At 39.6% G+C, this 19,494-nt stretch overlaps 1 protein-coding gene and 1 pseudogene across 8 annotated transcripts in view; one reads left to right on the top strand and one right to left on the bottom strand.

The window, feature by feature from the left end:
* The window catches only part of BCAT1 (branched chain amino acid transaminase 1), a 179,139-nt gene that overhangs the window by 111,865 nt on the left and 47,780 nt on the right, over positions 1–19,494 (bottom strand). For 7 of the 8 annotated variants that reach the window (XM_060165297.1, XM_060165296.1, XM_060165300.1 and 4 more), the window contains 2 exons: positions 17,892–17,966; positions 9,496–9,537 (listed from right to left, as the gene is read on the bottom strand). In XM_060165297.1, coding sequence (XP_060021280.1) covers positions 9,496–9,537; positions 17,892–17,966 — 117 coding nt within the window. Of the gene's footprint in view, positions 1–9,495; positions 9,538–17,891; positions 17,967–19,494 lie in introns of those variants that run through there. The other variant, XM_060165295.1, reaches the window with a different exon arrangement.
* Positions 13,315–14,014, top strand: LOC132529206 (MARCKS-related protein-like; annotated as a pseudogene).

Genomic DNA, 19,494 nt, shown 5'->3' with positions numbered 1-19,494 from the left:
TGACAAAAACCAAACTGATGAGGAAGTATTTTGGATGTTCTCTGTCCCCATCACTTAACCTCATTTGGCTTCTTATTGCCTTTAAATTGCCTTGTCAAATATCACTGGAGAAGCAGACCGATTGGTTCTCTTTACTCAGGAGTTTACAAAGACTGTCTTGCAAAATATAACTTTAATATATGGGGAAGGTAGGTAAATAAAAGTCCAGACAACTACAAAGATGATTCCTAAATTGAGAGTGGTAGTGAGAGCATCGGTAAGTATGGGGTTGGACCTGGTGGCTGTGCTGTGTGAGGTCAGCACGGTCCAGACGACTCCATGATGACCCTTGTAGCCTAGTGGGTCTGTGAAACTGATTTCTGCCACCAAGATGACTGCTCACCTGACAAAATAACCCCATCCCTTAATTATACCAAAAAGGGAGTTCTTACCATCTACTTTCGGCCGCATTGCATTCTAAGGACATTGATTCAGGCAAGAAACACTAAGCTAACAGTATTTTATGGGGTATTTCATGACCCAACACTAAAAAATATTTTCCTCACTGATGCCTGAAATTTCACTGGTGAGGTCTGCCTTCATTTAGTTAGTTTGGGTTGTATAACGTAGCTAGTCCTGGAATTCTGAACAAACTATCACCGGTGCCTTGTGCAATGAACAATTCTCTGAAAGCTAGGCATGCCTTAGGTAAGACACCAGAGTCAAAAGGAAATAATATAGCACATGATTTTCTTCCTTAGAAGAGGGAACCATAAGTAAGAGTGTTAAGAATGTTGTTCATTGTTGTACTAGTCAGGGTTCTATAGAGAAACAGAACCAATGTATACAGAACCTATATAATATTTATGTATAATATATAACATGACTTGAGGCCTTCAAATGATTGGATGTGGCCCACCCACATTAGGGAGAATAATCTGTTTTACTCAAATTCTACTGATTTAAACGTTAATCACGGACTTCCCTGGCGGTCCAGTGGTTAAGACTCGGCACTTCCAATGCAGGGGGTGTGCGTTCAATCCCTGGTCGGGGAACTAAGATCCCACATGCCACATGACACAGCCAAAAAAAAAAAAAAAAAAATGTTAATCGCATTAAAAAAAATACTGTTTGCACAGCAACATCTAGGCTAGTGTTTCACCAAACAACTGGATACCGTTGCCTAGTCAAATGGGCACATGAAATTAACCATCATGGTTATATTCATGTGGAACATGAAACAATTTGTATTTCTAAAAACCGAAAACACCTGATTACTTCTCAATAATTTTACCAACCACTGCTTAACGGCTTTTATCTCCAGGCTTGAGCAGATTACACGTTTCTAAACTCACCTTATGCAGTAAGGGGAGCTAGATGATGCCACTTGTCCTGTGGCAAGTATCTGCACCCTGGATCACCACCCCCACCAGGCCTAGAGGGAGGGGCTGATCCCAGCTTCTTCACCAGTATACGGTGAAGTATCTTTTAGCCCCTGTGTCTTTGTGTTCACTCTCTTATTTTTAATCAAATCTCATCAGTTTTACACATGAAGTGTTGTAAGTGCCTTACAATATTAACTCATTAATCTTTGTAATGCATGAGGTTGGTACTACAAGGATCTCCATTTTTTCACCAATTTAAGTAGCTAGTTGAAGATCAAAGGATCAGTGGGTGGCTCTCAACCATTACTTGTCAGGCAACCTGCACAGCAAGAGGTTTCGTTACATCCAGCTGTGGCTTGGAGGACGCCGGAGAAAAGCATGCACTACCTCTGCGTATCATTATCATGGATATCGATGAGAAATGTTTACTAGATTATCGTAACTATCTTGAAAACAATGAAATTTAATCTCTTAATTCAATCAGTTCAGTTTAAAAATAGGTATATTGCATTTAGGATACAATCAGCCTGAATCTTGCAACTCTAAAATGTTTTCATAAGTGAAGCTCTTGTGTTACACTCTACCCACCTCTTTAGGGTTGTAATTTTTCAAAAATCCTATTGACTTCCTGATGACGACCTTTGGAGAGAAGGAACCATGGGTTTCCATCAAAACTATCCTTGCTGCCTAGAGACATAGTTAGAGAACAAGCCCAGTGATGATTCTACACACACAGAAGAGTCTACGTGTTGGCTGTGGGTTTGTTGGTTACAGGAGTGACTCTACAAGTTGTCACAATTTTAAATAGTGTCAGGCTACCATAGAACATTTCATCTAAAGATATGATGGTGTCAAGCACCTATGAAAGGCCATGTATGTGGAATCAATTCTTGATTCAAAAAATATGCTTAAGATCAAATCGAATCAATGTAACAGAAAAATAATTACAAAGGCTGAAAATTGCCCCGCTCCCCGCTTTTTTTTTTTTTTGGCTTCTGTTAGTAAACCCATGTAGAAGAGACACTTTCTACGCTGAAGGAGACTGCTGTCTCATCTGATAAATCATATAAGCTCCAGTGAATGTATGTCATCACCCGCAGGAATGACAGGTCTATCTTTGTCGCTCTTGTGGGATTTGAGCATTGACACTGTCAGAGAACTTGACTAATAACCTTCACCTGGACCTTCCAAACTCTGCACATAACTTCTTGATAAAAATCTTGATAAAGGCCAATATTTTCACAGGTTGACAGGGTCGGGAGAAGAGGGTCACTGAGCACTTTGACACTTTTAAGTTCAGTTTACAGTAACTCCTTGAGAAGCCTTAGGTTTTGCTGCACTTGCAATTGTTGGGACAAATCACAAGAAAATGAATGAAATATGTGACCCTCAGAGATACTGCATCTGGCTTTATTCTCTCAAAGATATGTGCTCATGAGAGTAATTTATACACATCACTGTTTGACGAAAAGGACACATCATTTAAGTTTAAATCGAATGCCTTTCACTTTATACTGTGTTTTATTCTAAAGCCACGTGTGTGTTGTTTCATCAGTGAGATTCATGACAGTGAATGGGAAGAAGTAATCCATTCCCCTTATTCTGCTCAAAATGCAAAAGACAAGGCTAAATTTTGCTAAGGACGGATCCATCCCAGAGGAAAGGACAACTCTTAAATGCCCATTGAATTTCTTATCCACATGTTTGAAAATATGAGACATAGTTAGACTCTAGCCAGGGGTATGGTTTCAGGTCTTTCTGGTGTGCTTAATTCCTTCTCTCTCTCAAAGTCATTTTGGTTTAAAAACACCACACCACATTTACATCCCATGACCAAAAATCTTGGGACATCAAAAAAACGGTAATTGAGCATTATTATTTTATGCATTCAACAATGCTGATTTCAAGAGACTACACAAACAGGAATCCTTGAAATTGTTTTATTGATGACAGAATCAGTGTATAATTTGATGAGGATTTGATGAGGAACCTGCGAACAATAAAGAATATGTCTATTGCCAGCAAAATACAATTATTCCAGGTCCTTTAGACGTTACAAATACAGTTCTTTCACACCAGACGGTTCATACGTAACAAAGCCATTTAAGAATGCTTAATTGTGCTTCTACAAAACCTTCGAAGAATGAGGTAGTTTCCTTTACCCACCATATTTTCCACATTTCCATTATTACGCTTTCAGTGAGCTTAAATCCTTTTAACATAATCTTTAAACAATTGCTCATGAGAGCCCAGGCTTATTTATAAAATGTTTATTTCTTTCTACTTGATTATCCTTAAAGATAATCTCAAGAATCACTACACAACCAGAGAAATTTGAGACAAGCAATGGCTGGGGCTTTTTCATTACAATCAGACTTAGATGCAAGAGAACACGTTCTAAAAATTCCATAGTTAAGCTGGTATTCTCCCATTTCTAACTATAAACTGATTTAAAAACTACTTCCTCACACTACTTTTCTCTCAGCCACCATATCAAGTAAGCACAGATTCTTCAGCCTAGGGGGTTAGGCTCCATTTATTGGCTAACTATGGGATCATGCATTCTTTTACGTCAACAGGGGACCACCTGCAGAATTTATAGGTGCATACAGATTAGCCAGCTTATCCTTAAAATTTCATTCAGAATCTACTTACTGCCATATTCTTGAATACCAACACTCTTCAAACACTTATCAATGAAGTAGAAATTGAGGCAGGTTATTTGTATTCCTGTCTTGACGCTGAGAATGACTGTAATGACCATTGTGAAATTAGCTTGAGGAAATCGCAGCGCGTTGTACATTTTAGTTAAAAATAAAATGATAATATTCAACTAATTTCCAAATCAGTTAACCTTCACCAAGGCAAGGGGGATGGTGGCCAATAGTATTCCCAAGGGGGAAAAAGAAGTCACCATCTACTCCTTGCCACTTATTCTTTTATTCAGTCTCAAGAAGCTTCACAGATCTTAAAATAAAATGGTTGAAGAAATGACAAAATAGGTCTTATAGACTATGCAAGTATAAAGTCTTAACCATATTGGTAGTAATCTAAAGTAGTTCCCATGTAACATGACCGTTAGATCATTATCTCAAGATTATCTGATAAGCTGACCGCTATATTTAGTCACTTTCTAATTGGCACTATTTGTACTTGGCACCTATGTTGAAAGATCCCGACGGCTGGCAGAATGAGGAAAAAGAGCTCTCTTGGACAGCACAGAAGCAAGTTCGACTTTTTGCCTTACTTTCTCTACTACCATTTGTTCTTCCTCTGACATCTTCTGTAGTTAAAATTGTCTCCATTCAATGATGGGTAACAAGGAACCTAGCCATTGTGACAGTGGACATGTAGAGAAAATACATGTCAATGATAATACATTTTAAATTCATTCCCGTATCACAGCTCACAATTTTTACCATCCCAACAGTGGGTTCCATAGGTAGAACATTAGGTAGCTCATGTTTTAGACCTTATTAATCGGTATGTGGTATGCAAAACAAACTTTCAGACAGAAAGTATACAAAGATTGCTTAAAACTTCAACACTTGTATCCAGCAGATTTTTAAAGACCACCTCATTTGCTAAGACTGAATTTCATGCCTTTATCATTCACTAAAGCAAATATGTTTACATATATCTGATCCCAGGGAATTATTTACCTCCAAACACTTGATATGTTTCTATTCTATTGATATGTTTCTTTATCACTTCCTCTAATTAACATCTGAGAAGTTTTTTACTATGGTATGTATACTGAAGATGGAAAATAAATCACTTTCTTCTACCTTTGTATTTTTAAAAGAACTTTCTGGCAATGATAAAAAAGAATCTCTTTGAAATACTTTAAATGGCCTTTCTTTTAAAACCTCACACTGTGAAAAACTGTTGTATTAATGTTAAGTCTTCCACCTGCTATTTTCTGAGTAGCTGTAATCCATCATTTTCAAGCCAACAGTCTCAACAGTTTGATTCATAATTGACATTTTCCAGAAAAAGTCACTCTAGGAACATTTTGTTTATTTCAATAATACCTGACTTTAAGATCAGCAAGGATGCTGTAATTTGAGGTGTTCTTTTGTTAGACGAACCATGACAACTTAACATCGCTCCAAAGGGATGCAGTTAACAAATGTATCAGGTTAGCAGTAAACAGTAAACCGGGAGGTAATTCACACCAAGAACCCCTAAATACTAATCTACTGAGTAGTTTCCCACGAGAGGAAAGAAAGGAATGGGAAAAAAGGACATTATTTCTTTTAAAAATGAGATGAAAATGTTTAGTGTGATTTCTTGATAGCACACCAATAACAGAGGTGTGCTCTGGCCTTTGTCTCCTTATCATCTAACTGTATTAAATATTACTTTTATACCTAAAACTTCAAGTAGGAGAGTATAAACTCCACGAGGGTAATGTCTTTATACTACTTATTTTCTAAAACTAACTTTCTAATCCCTACTGTGAGTTGTGTTAGACACATATTTGTGGGTATTCAATCAACATTTCTCAAGTTAACTGATCCAATTAATTATAATCTCTGTGATCTTTGTCAATTAATAAGTAATGCTTATTCAGAGAGTGGTACTCTCTGCCTCCTCTCCTTGAGGAGATATCTGGAAAACAGACAGCTGAACAAATTCTACTTGTGGCAAAACAAAGTGATAGGTGTTATAAACATCTGCTAAAATTATGTGCCAGGATTACTATTTATAACTTAAGTTTTTGCATATCCTAAATCCACATTAAAGGAATAATTCTTTGATCGTATTTAGAATCAGGACATGAAATCAAAGAGCCCTCTTACAATGTTTCTCTAACCCCTGTCTAAGCTTTAGTGCCTCTCATGAATGTTTATTGCTCTAAATATTTTAGAAAATATCACTCATTGACAGTGAATGTTGTTGTTTCCTGCTTAAAATAGATTTTTCCCAATCATAAGGGTAACGTGAACATATAATTTTAAAAAGGAACTTTTAAAGGAAAAAGAATACAGTGATTGAGCACTAAGTGGGAATGGGGAAAATAAATAAGCTTATGTTGGCAGCTAACTTTATAGCACAAACTCCCTAAAGCAGAGCTGAAACCGAAGCTTTAGTAAAGTTCCTACAATTCTTTTGACCAAGATATACTCATTAATTGCGTTTAAGTGCCCCAGAGTACTCTGATTTCAGGAAAGCTAGATATGAGGAAGAGTTTTCACCCAGGGTGTACAATGTAGGCTTCCCAGATCTTCAGGAGGGCTGACATTGCCAAGTTATAGAATCGATGTGACATTGCGCTTTCTTGCTACCTCTGATCTTTTTTTTTTTTCTCGTGACAATCTTTTGAGAACAGAATAAACGGTGTTTACCAGGTAGAAAAAATAGTGATTCCCTAACAAGTTTTCTCAGTCATTTATTCCTCTTTCCCTTTTACTTTTCCTCTGTACTTTTGAAAGTAAAGGTTTTATTAGGTATTACTAGTTTATTCAGTCCTGCAGGTTCTGGGGAGCACGATACACATCCCTGAAATGGACTCTTCTTTTGGTGTATCATGAGTTGAAGCCTTGATAAATGACTGTAACAAAGAAAATTCCTAAAGCTTTAGGAAATGCTCAGGTTTTGTCTAATGCCTGAAAGCTTCGTTTTAAAATCTTGGTTTCTACTGATGTGTTTTGAAAAAGGCTGATGAACTTGGTCTGAAGTGTAAAAACTGAAAAAAAAGTGGAAGGAAGAGAACACGCAAAATAAGTTAATCATTATCATTTTAAGTGCCACCAGTTCTGTTTATATTCATGCACATGTGAACTGCTGAATCCCATTTGATCAACCCAATTAAACATTAACTAATTGCAGCCAATTATGCAAATATCAGCAACAATATTAATTTGTTGATCTTTTTGAGCAGATTAGCCTCACATGTTCCTAATGCTAGCCTATCTTACGCCTTAAATGATCAATTAGTGTTGCGATAACTAAGTCTTGAAGAATGGATAATTGCCTAGTTATAATGTGCCACTCTTGCTGTATTAATCCACTGCAATTAAACAAATAGTGCACAAGGAAAAGAGATGTGCAGATGTTCCCTTTAAATCTATTTAACAAGTTAGTGTCAAGGTCAATTTCCTGTCTTATTACTTAAATGAGAATGGCAGATTGTGTCCTCTGTTTTAGGAGACCTTGTTTCTCTAAATGTATATCCTTCATCTTCACAGAGTCTGGTAGAAAGGGCTTAAAATGCTCTTAAGGTCTGATGAAAGAAATCACACAGACATAATGTCAAGACATATTGTTCTCGAACTCTTACAACGAACATGTCTCGCCATACTAATTCAGAGATGCAAAGTATAAAATGTATTTGTGGCAAATAGATGATTTCCATTTCTCATAGGAATGTTGAGTCTGGTTATCATGGGCTACTTGACAGGTTAGGATTACCTTAAGTCATTTCTAGCCTACAATATTGAAAATAAGGTCCCAGGATTTGGCCAAGGCAAATGTATACTCTCAGAATGCTACTTGGTGAACAAACTTGTGCAGAGCATAGTTAAAGCACTTCAGCCCTACCTAAAAAGAACAGACTCTCCCAAGATTTCAGATCGCCAATTTAAAGCCCCCTAAAAGACATTTTTACCATTCCTTTTCATCTTATACTTCCCTCATTTTCATTTTACCGTTCCTATCTAAAAAGATTCTATGGCCAAAAGTCTTGGAAAAGAATCAAAGCCCCATTTGCTATGTGCTGCTAAATGCCTTAAGGAAAATTTTCCAGCACGGCAAAACTTTTAGAATTTTTTTCCTTGCTCTGAAAAGAGGATGAAATATGATCAGCAAGATGAAAGTTATTAGGACTAAAGGAAACCAAAATATAATGTCTGAGAGTTGACCTTCCAAGGGTAAATGTTTTCTATCAAGATTTGACTTTCCCCTAGATAAACCAGGATACAATTTTAACTCATGGCTCCTAAACAAGGAAAATATCATCTATAATCACTCTCCCTGTACCCTAACCATGTGCTTATCCAATCCCCATTCCACAGAAATGAGCACCTATAAAACCAGAGTATAAAATCCAGAGTATATACCTCTTTGCTTTCTACCAAAAAACTAAATATGATCTATTTTGTATTTATCACAACATTTATGTGTTTAACACGAAACCTATATCATTTCCATTTGGTTGGTACGGTATCACGATCTCTCTAGAGCTATTACTTTAATTCCAAGACAGTCTTCAAATAAAGACAATATGAAAATTGTTAATTAAAAATAAAATAAGTTAATCATTATCATTTTAAGTGCCACCAGTTCTGTTTATATTCATGCACATGTGAACTGCTGAATGAGGTAAATACAGACAAAGTCAGAATCGATCACAAATTCTAATAAAGAGGTTTCACAATATAGAAACAAAGAAGGTACACTTCTATAGAAGGTACATGTTCATTCATTCCTTGTTATGTGACAGGCAGGGGAATGCAAAGATCTATAAGGCACAAGACCCTCAGTCTTGTAGTGAAGCCTGACTGCTGATTACAACACAATGTGGAAAGGGCAGGGGTGGGCCTTGCTGATGCACCAGGAGAGCCTGGCGCAGACCGGGACATCAGGAAGGAGGGAGAGATTTTCCCTAAGACGGACTTAGGGGACCTGGAAAGAAATATGAGGGGAGGAAATCCAGTTTCTCAAAGTCTTGATTTAAAAACAACAACAACAACAAACACTTTCTGAGGATGAAGATGTGTGGCAGGAAATGGTACCTATGAAATTTACTCAGATCAGCTTTACAAACACAAAAACACTCACTTGGTTGAGGAGCAGAATGTAACTTATGCTAAAGAATAAACACTTTTTTATCTGACTGAAGTACCAAGGGAAGCACTCAGGTTATGGAGGAAAATTCTACGCTTAGATGGCTTCCATTCTCATCTTTCTAGAGAAGGTAAGGTAAGCTTCTAGGAGCGAGTTTATAAACTACCACTGGATGACTGCAATTCATCTTCTCTGGCACGAGGAAACAATCGCCCTGGAAACACTGATAATACAAACTACGTTATGCACAACTAAAAACAGGTGGCCAAAGAAATTTCTCATAATTCAAATGCAACAGTCTGTCCCAAGAACACACAAATGATAGCCTGTTCTTTTCCATTCAGGATACTGTGATTGTCCAATCACTCTCTTCTCTTCCGTACTACAACAAAAGCAAGAAAACATGTTTCAGTGTAAAAACTCACAGCGCAGGGGCAGCTTATAAATAAACGTAATGATATAACCAACGTTGTACAAAAGGTTCACTTCTGTTTTGAACATTAAAAGCATATTCACATTGAAAATAAGACTATGTGTAAACAAATACCTGGAAAGAATCACAAATTTTATAATTACTGTGGAGCTCGATGTATAGCTGGTATAGGTCCCTTACATATGCCTTTGCATTGCCATTCTGTATTTAGCGTCTCAGATCATGTCCCCCTTCCACATGAATTGCCTCTTTAGTACTAATATAACTTGAGTTGACATGAACACAAACAATAGAATTCCTGAACTGGAAAGAACATTAATGACCATCTGGCATGCAGGGGATGAGCCACATAAGTGGGGCTCTGGATTTCACTTCAGAGCAATTCCACTTCTACTGGTTTTATATAGTGGGATTCCAGGAAAGGTTTCATTTGTAGAAAATTTCTATGGCTTAAAAATCAAGTGTGAAGAGCAATGAACTCAAGCCCAGCTTCTCATTTAAGGACACTGAGGCTCAATGAAACTCTTAAAAAAAAAAAAAAAAAAAGTATTGAAGTAAAGTTGATTTACAATATTGTGTTAATTTCTGTGGTACAGCATAATGATTCAATTATACATATATATATATTCTTTTTCATATTCTTTTCCATTATGGTTTATCACAGGATTTTTTAAAACTTTTTATTTTATATTGGAGTATAGCCGATTAACAATGTTGTGATAATTTCAGGTGCACAGCAAAGGGACTCGGCCACATATACATGTATCCATTCTCCCCCAAACCCTCCTCCCATCCAGGCTGCCCCATAACATTGAGCAGAGTTCCCTGTGCTGTACAGTAGGTCTTTGTTGATTACCCATTTTAAATATAGCAGTACAGGGGCTTCCCTGGTGGCACAGTGGTTAAGAATCTGCCCGCCAATGCAGGGGACACAGGTTCGAGCCCTGGTCCGGGAAGATCCCACATGCTGCGGAGCAACTAAGCCTGTGCGCCACAGCTACTGAGCCTGCGCTCTAGAGCCTGCATGACACAACTACTGAGCCCACGTGCCACAACTACTGAAGCCCACGTGCCTAGAGCCCATGCTCCACAACAAGAGAAGCCACTGCGATGAGAAGCCTGCACACCGCAACAAAGAGTAGCCCCTGATCGCCACAGCAATGAAGACCCAACACAGCCAAAAACAAATAAATAAAAATAAATAAATATAGCAGTACATCACAGGATACTGAATATAGTTCCCTGTGCTATACAGTAGGACCTTGTTGTTTATCCATTCTATATATAATAGTTTGCATTTGCTAACCCCAAACTCCCAATCCATCCCTCCCCCACCCCACTGCCCCCCTTGGCAACCACAAGTCTATTCTCTTCTAGGAAGCTCTTAATCACAGCCCAGTTCTGCCTCGATGCAATGCTATTCCTTCTACATCACAATGTCCATGTGCTGGGTGCCTCTTAAAGAACTTTGAAGACCTCAGAGGGGACTTCCCTGGTGGTGCAGTGGTTAAGACTCCGTGCACCCAATGCAGGGGGCCTGGGTTCGATCCCTGGTCAGGGAACTAGATCCCACATGCATGCCACGACTAACATTACGTATGCCACAGCTAAGGAGCCCAAGAGCTGCAACTAAGGAGCCTGCCTGCCGCAACTAAAGATCCGGCACAACCAAATTAATTAATTAATTTAAAAAAATAATAAAAAGAGACCTCGGAGAACAGAATCTATCAAATTGGTAAAAAAAAAAACTGGAAGCCAGGAATGGGTCCACCTACAACCTTCTGGTTTACATGAAAAGGAGAATGAAGGAAGCCCAATGACTATAAGTGACTTGCTTAATCCATATCAGAAAGGGTTGCCTAAAGACGGTGGCCCCCCACTGTTGACTCTGTTGATTAATGAACCCTGGATAAAACATTCCCGAATTCTGCCTGATTTATAGATGGTGGCGACACAACTTAGGGGTAAGAGCAAAATATATGTTTTATTTTCCTTATGTGGATTCCCATTAATACATCAGACACTTTAGTCATTAATAATAATTGGGCATCAGCATACTGACATTTTAGCAGATCTTGTTACAAAACTTGATTCATGACCACTATAATTTCATCTTGAATCTCACCAGTTGAAGTGAATTTGCTTTCAATTAGTTGTTTTAGTTTTAAAAACAGTCAAGATCAATTTTCAATACAATGACAGTCATAGGCTGTGTAATTCTATGAACCTGCAGAATATGTGTTAAGGTTTATCTCTCTCATCCTATAATTTATGCTTTTATGTAAAATCACAGCATTCCGAGATGTGTCCAAGAGATGTGATAATACAGGTAATTCATAATGTCTAGACCTAGGTGGTTAACAATCACCTTTCATTTCAATGATGGATAATGTCATTTAATTTTCCAAGGCAAAATAATTCAGAGTAGAGACGACAGATTTTAGCAGGGATAGAAATTTTTCCTCAAGAGGTGTCCAGAGAAGCAGGGGCAAGAAAACACTCATCTGCATGAGCCAGGCTGTCCGTATACCACTGGCAGTGTCGTTAACACAACCACAGTGGCAGTCCCACACCTTTAATGTTTGCAACACAGCAAATCAAATCGAGCCTGTAGGATGGTACTTTGAGTCCACCTGGAAGGCTCAGTGGGATGCGCAGAATTTTTATCTTTTCATCAATTCCAGTTAGAACACTGAACTAAAACATGACTAACGACAAGCTTATTATTTGCATTCAATGCATGTATGGCAAATTTTACAAGGCCTTCGCTAAAATACTTTCTACATTCAGCAGAAAATTCTTAGCAACATAAAAGGTGAATCTTCACATCAGGTACTTACTCTCCACAAGGTCCAAAAAAATATAACCAGCACTGCTCACCAGGTAGCACTTCGCCATCCTGGTTCTAAACCGTACTCGATGGCCATGCAACGTTCTGTGATCCCGTAACAAGGGGAGAGTATGGATTAGGGAACAAGGAGGGGCTGGGAAGCTGGTCAAGGGACTGAGCCATCAAGGCAATCTGGAATGTTTACCAAGTCTGCACACGAAAGGGGTGGGACTCTTAACTTCCAGAACTGAAGTCATCAAGTTGTTCCACTGAAAACAAGAAAAATCCAGTAACAACTAATGGCTGTTTATTCTTACGAAGTTGTAGCCACTGGTGGGAAAACAGATTTTTGAAATTCTATCTGGTGACGTGCAATCAACACAGATCCTGCTTCTATCCCATTCAGCTTCCCTTATTTTAAACTGTTGAAGATGTACACCTCTGGGTCTTGGCAATCACTCCTCCCACTTTCTGAAATGGTAACAGCAGCACTGCTAGTTAGTCAAACATGCTACCCGGATACTGAAGACCCGGCTTCCAGCTTTTATCTGATCTTGACAGCAGTTGATGTGTATCTCACTTTGAAAAGACCTAAATCAGATTCTCTGAAGGTTTTTTTGAAAAATAATTTGACTGTTATTCAAGACCTTCCTCCCATCTCTTCTCAGAATGTGTTAATATGCAAAAGGCAACACATTTTTACTCTTTAGTACTTGCTTGGTGTGTCAATCACCCATTCATTCCTTTATTTAAGAAACATTAGTGAGTGTGTACTATGGCCCAGGCCCTGTACCTAATACTAGGTTTACCAAAAGAGAATAAAACAATGCCCACCCTCAGACAACCACAGAACAAAGATAAGTGTGTGACTAATTAGAACATAATATAAAGGTCATATGTGGGGCATCCTGGCGCAGAGCGGAGCTGCAGCTCGGTCTCCTCCGCCAACCCTCCCCCTCAGGCGCCATCCCTCCTGCTGGTCAGGCCCACCCGGACCGATCGATAAGATCCACTGCGGCTCGAGCCCCGGGCAGCTCACGGGCAGCCAGAGCTCCAAGGCTCCCCGCGGCGACGTGACCGGAGAGGAGGCAGCCGGCGCTTCCCACCCCCCTCCACACCGCTCAGGTCAGCGGACCGGAGGACGGCCACGCGAAAAGCCATGCAGACTCACCCCCCAAAGGTGAAGGGAGTCGCCCCGCGTGAACGGAACAGAGGAGGCAGCCGGGGCCACTGGCGATGCCATGGAGCCGGCACCCCCCTAGCCAGGGCGCTGAGGCCAAGGGGGAGGTCCCGCCCAAGGAGACCCCCAAGAAGAAGAAATATCTTTCAAGAAACCTTTCAAATTGAGCGGCCTGGCCTTCAAGAGAAATCGGAGGGAGGGGGCAGGGGGCATCCGTCTGCATCGTCACCCACAGAGGAAGGGCAGGAGCAGGGGGGTCGGTGACTGCGGCGAGGGAGGCACCGCCCAGGGAGGGAAGGCTGCCGCCACCCGAGAGCCAGGAGCCCCAGGCCACAGAGGAGAGGCTGGTGCAGGGCCCGGGTGCACAGCCATCCACCGCTGGGGGCCCTACACCAGCGGGCGGGCTGAATGAGTAGCCGGGTGAGGGCAGGTGGGTGATCTCTACGCTGCAGAAAACTGCGCTGTCCTTGTGGTCACTGCCTGGACCTGGTGCCCTGGCTGCCTTCCTGTGCCCAGAAAGGAAGGGGCTGTTGCCCCCTCACCACGTTCCCTTTCCTCTTCTCCCTCCTGTGGATTCTCCCATCATCCAGCTGGTCTTCCCCTTAAGGCCAGTTGAAGATGGTCCCTTGCAGTTTCCCAAGTTGGGTTAGTGATGTGAAATGCTCCTGCCCCTGTCCCTGCCTCCTTCCCTGTCCCCACCCATGCAGAAGGCAGTTGCTGGTTTTCTTCCCCAATTCTTTTCCAAGTAGGTGTTGTTTATTCCCCAAATCCCTGAGCCCCACGTAGGGGTGGCTATACTCCCAAACCCTGAGTGGCCAGCCTTCCCCTGTTGAGTTTTTAGTCTCGTGTTGTGCCTAGTGGCCCCTGGGCTGGGGAGGACACTGCCCCTGTGTAGGTTTTCATAAATGTCTTACTCGAGTTCAGACCTCCAGCTTGTGAATCAACTGTGTCTCTTTTTTGACTTGGTAAACAAGTATTAAGCTTTGGGGTCGAGGGGAGGTACGTGATGTGAAACAACTTCTTGTCTTTTTTCTTCCCCCTCCCATTGTTGTAAATAACTTAATGGCCAAACCCCAAATTTGTAATTTTTTTTTCCCTAACTGCTAAAACCATTCTCTTCCACCTGGTTTTACTGTAACATTTGGAAAAGGAATAAATGTCATCCCATTAAAAAAAAAAAAACGGTCATATGTGATCATTCCAGGGGCCATGGAAGCTGGAGGATGAAGCAGCACTTAAGTGGGTGAATATGTGTTTGTACTGGGGGAAAGGGACGCTGTTCAAGAGACTGAAAAGATTCCTAAAGGAGATGTGTCTCGAAGGATAACCAACACCTAATCAAGTGGGAAAACTGTAGAAGATACAGAAAGGCAGAAAGGAAGCAGCAGAGAGCAGAGCATAGTGGACGACAGAGAAGACCCCTAATGGCAGCGGCAAAGGTGAAGATGATGGTAACTGGAATAGCAAAGAGCAATGGGAGAGAGGGGAAACATGGGCAATGTGGAGATGTTCTCCAAGTTCAAGTTTGGTTAAGTATGAACACAGTAGTGTTTTTCTTTTTTGCATTTAAAAAAAAAGGAAGAAATAAAAAGAAAAACAGGACTTCCCTGGTGGCGCAGTGGTTAAGAATCTGCCTGCCAATGCAGGGGACACAGGTTCGAGCCCTGGTCCAGGAAGATCCCACATGCCGCAGAGCAACTAAGCCCGTCTGCCACAACTACTGAGCCTGCGCTCTAGAGCCCGCGTGCCACAACTACTGAAGCCCCCGCGCCTAGAGCCTGTGCTCCACAAGAAGAGAAGCCACCGCAATGAGAAGCCTGTGCACCACAATGAAGAGTAGCCCCCGGCTCGCCGCAACTAAGGAAAGCCCAAGTGCAGCAACGAAGACCCAAAACAACCAAAAATAAACAAACAAACAAACTTATTTAAAACAAAAACAAAAGAATCCTGTCATCTGAAATGTCCCCCTCCTAAGAGGTATTTGTAGGGCAATGTAAGATCCAGGGAACTATGTGGATAATTAGCCAAATGGGATGAACACTCAACCTCAGAGGTTCTTACTTGTATACAGAAGTACACAAGTCAAATAAAAATCAGATCTGTGGTTAAGAAGGTATCTTCCCCTCTAGGTCACACTGTAGGAACCTTGAGGTTTCTTGGTTATTGTTGTTCTCTTCTTCAATTCACCAGAGCACTTTGGAGGAAACACCACGTTTCCACGCAATGTCAAAGAGATCAAATGTAAAACATGATGCAATTCTACGCTTTTTCCTCAATAATTACACTTCAATTATTTTTCTTGGAGAGAAACAGACAATTTAGTAGCTTGGCTGACAGCACCAATTTGCCAGCTTGTAAGAGAGTAATTTTGAAACTGTACGTTCCATGCCCACAGGCACAAAATAATTGAAGAAGAAGAAAGAGGTGGTCTTAGATTCCAAATGGATGGTCCTTTGTTACTTAACAATTTGGAGCAGATTTGGTGCTTCTGGTTTGCAGTTTAATTCAGAATCCTTGTATTATCTCATGTATCCCCTTGTTTCTTTGTTCAGTGTGGAGCTCTGAACGTATCATTAGTTTTTAGTGTTACTACCATTTATACTTTACTACCTAGAATATTAACTTCTTGGCCACAAGCACCAAGTTAGATAGAGCATATACACAGGTAAGAGGAAAATGGTCTATTTCTTCTCATTTTCTGCTTCATATATAACTTTTATTTTTAAACCTTTTGATATGGTCTCACATTTAAATTGAATAAATTTGTCTTTCGTCTGTATCAGCGTGCTTTGACCTCTCCAGTTTTTCGGTCACTTTTTCCACTTCTCTATCACCAGCACCTGCAACTGCCTCTGGCATACAGTCTGTGCTCAATACTATGTATCTGTTGAATGAATGAATCAAAAGCATTCACTTCCCTCACCTACATTCCTGGCTTCTGTAATCTTACCCAGACAACTCTAAAAATAAAAATACATGAGCCATCCATGCAGAAATTTTTATTAAATTTCTTCGAATTACTTTGGATTGGTTCTATGCAGAAACCAACTCTGAATAAATTTTAAGTCTTCAATGTTAAGATATTCCTTTATTTAGCTTACAGAAAATTCCTATAGAACACTTCTACTGAAGAGTGTAAGACAACTCATTGGTTCTAAAAGCACAATAATTCTTTTCTTTTAATGCTATAAATTTTGCATAAAAGTGGCTAAGTCTTCAAAAAATAGCATTTTCATCCAAAGTTCTCTGTAGGGACCTGCTGCTTTCCCAACCAACTTTACATTTTTGCTTACTTTTTAAGACCCCACACCATTTGATGTCACCCAAGCTATCAAACTTTATTTCACATTTCAATATGAATCTCAGCTCCCTCAGGTATTTTCACTGACTGGCAACGATGGCATCCGGGCTCAGCAAACTTTAGAACAATATCTTTTATAGGTGACCCAGGTTTACCTGGTATATGATATGTCTACCTAGAAAGATGCTTAACTGCCTGATGACATTACTGTAAATTGTTGCTCAGAAAAAATAGGCAAAACAAAGTTAGCAGTATTAAAAAATAGGTGTGCACACTGTTTGACCTGATAATTACAATCCCAGGAATTTATCCTAAGGAAAAAATCAAGGATGCACTGTTTACAATAGTGAAAGAATTTCCAACAATTTAAATGTTCAATAAGATTTCTTTAAAAATTATGGTATATCAACATAGTGGAATTTAATTAAACTTTATACGTTGAATTTTAAAATTTATTGATACGAAAAAGCAAATGATTTATTAATTGAAAAAAAGGTTAAAATTACGTACGATCCCACTGTCAGAAAAATATCTATCTAAAAATACACTGAGTGCTTATAAAATACTGAAAGTTGAGATATCAAAAGTTAAGTGATTTTATCTGTGATGTAATCACAGGTAATATTAGTTTTTTTCTGTGCTTTCTTCTACTTTAAAGTCTTTTCTTTTTTAAGAAGTCTGTTATACTTTTCATGAGATTTTTAAGTGTTATCAAAATTTATATACTTTTTAAAAATGTTAAGTAATTGAGTCCCTGACTATATATATATTTATTCCCCCTTCTTTCCTTCCTTTTTTTTTTTTTTAAACTGTGTATCTTTTTTCTCATTTCTGCTTTGCTCATGTCCACACATACTATTGGGAACATCTTCCTTAAATTTAATTTGTTGACCTCAGATGGTAGCACTTACTCTCTTCTCTCCACTGAAGTATGATTTGGTTCTAGGCTTTGAATGAAAAAAAGACAGCATTTTAAAAATAGAAGCCCTTACCTGAATATCAGTCAATTTGTCCAAGATGCGGCTTGCAAGCTTAGGCCCATTCTCCATAGTTGGGATGTGTATAGTCTATGAAAGAAAACCAGACACAAAATCATTTGAGGATATTCATGTACACAGTAACAACAAGTAAGAAACTCAGCAATTTTACCGAAATAAGGAATGGCACTATGGTAACCTCATTATGGATGCTAACTCCTTATGCCAAAGACTCTTTTCTATTCTGAATTTGAATAAAAATGAACTAGCTGGTGATAGGTTGTTCGTTTCCTACCAACTGATTTCAGGGCATAACTGGTTTATATGCCAGTCTTCAGGCTGATTTGAGGAACCATGAGAAGCAGGGGTACCTAGAATAGGGGCTAAACTTAAAGAACCCTACGTCTTCCAGCATCCTGAGAATCTATGTGGATGAATGATTAATCTCCACATCTAACGCTCTTGGCAGGGAATGAGACCTCAAAAGACAGTGTGCCGCAAATTAAAGCAAGTCATTTCAGGGACATAAATTGAAGCACGTCCATATCTTCACAAAAGGCGCTGCCAAATCTGTCTGTTCTAAGCCAGACTTCCAGGGGCCACAAATTCCACGAAGTTGGACAGCATGGTTAAATTCAGGGCACAGAGATTTTATGTGCCCTGATTTATACTTTGAGTCACGCCCATTCATGCCTTGCTGGCTTGCAGGCTTTTGATAGTTTGATTTTAGTAGAGAGTCCGTACTCTTACTTTTCTTATTATGCCCTTTAGGGTAATAGGATAATTCGATGTGCCTTTTGGCTCTGAATGGCTACCTAAAACAAAACCATAAAAATGTATTAAACTTTACTAACTTACTTCTAGAGGAGAAGTAATAACTGGACTTTAAAAATCTGACCTAATGACAACTTTAGTTCATTTAAAAAGTGGACTGATAATATATTACCTAGATACTACCATAGTAAAATGTGAAACAGTAGCTTTATAATCAGTATAAGCATTCATATATGATAGAATAATTCATCTCCCTTGAAAAATCAATCTGTAGATGGAATTATGTCAGGAGCCAAGTTTGAAAATCTCAAGCAATGAAGCAACCACCATTAAAATTAGCAGGAAAAAAAAAAAATCAATCCACCCAGCTGAGGAAAAAATAATTATAATGTTGAATTTAAAAACCTATAGAATAGGGGCTTCCATGGTGGCACAGTGGTTGAGAGTCCACCTGCCAGTGCAGGGGACACGGGTTTGTGCCCTGGTCCGGGAGGATCCCACATGCCGCTAAGCGGCTGGGCCCATGAGCCATGGCCGCTGAGCCTGCGCGTCCAGAGCCTGTGCTCCGCAACGGGAGAGGCCACAACAGTGAGAGGCCCGTGTACCGCAAAAAAAAAAAAAAAAAAAAAAAAAAAAAACCCAATAGAATAGAGATAAACCCATGCACATATGGTCACCTTATCTTTGATAAAGGAGGCAAGAATATACAATGGAGAAAAAACAGCCTCTTTAATAAGTGGTGCTGAGAAAATTGGACAGCTACATGTATAAGAATGAAATTAGAACACTCCCTAACACCATACACAAAAATAAACTCAAAATGGATTAAAGACCTAAATGTAAG

This window comes from Lagenorhynchus albirostris, chromosome 11 (genome assembly GCF_949774975.1).
Source record: "Lagenorhynchus albirostris chromosome 11, mLagAlb1.1, whole genome shotgun sequence".
NCBI lineage: Eukaryota > Metazoa > Chordata > Mammalia > Artiodactyla > Delphinidae > Lagenorhynchus > Lagenorhynchus albirostris.
Note: the sequence above shows the minus strand (reverse complement) of the source record. Positions and strands in the feature narration are given on the sequence as shown.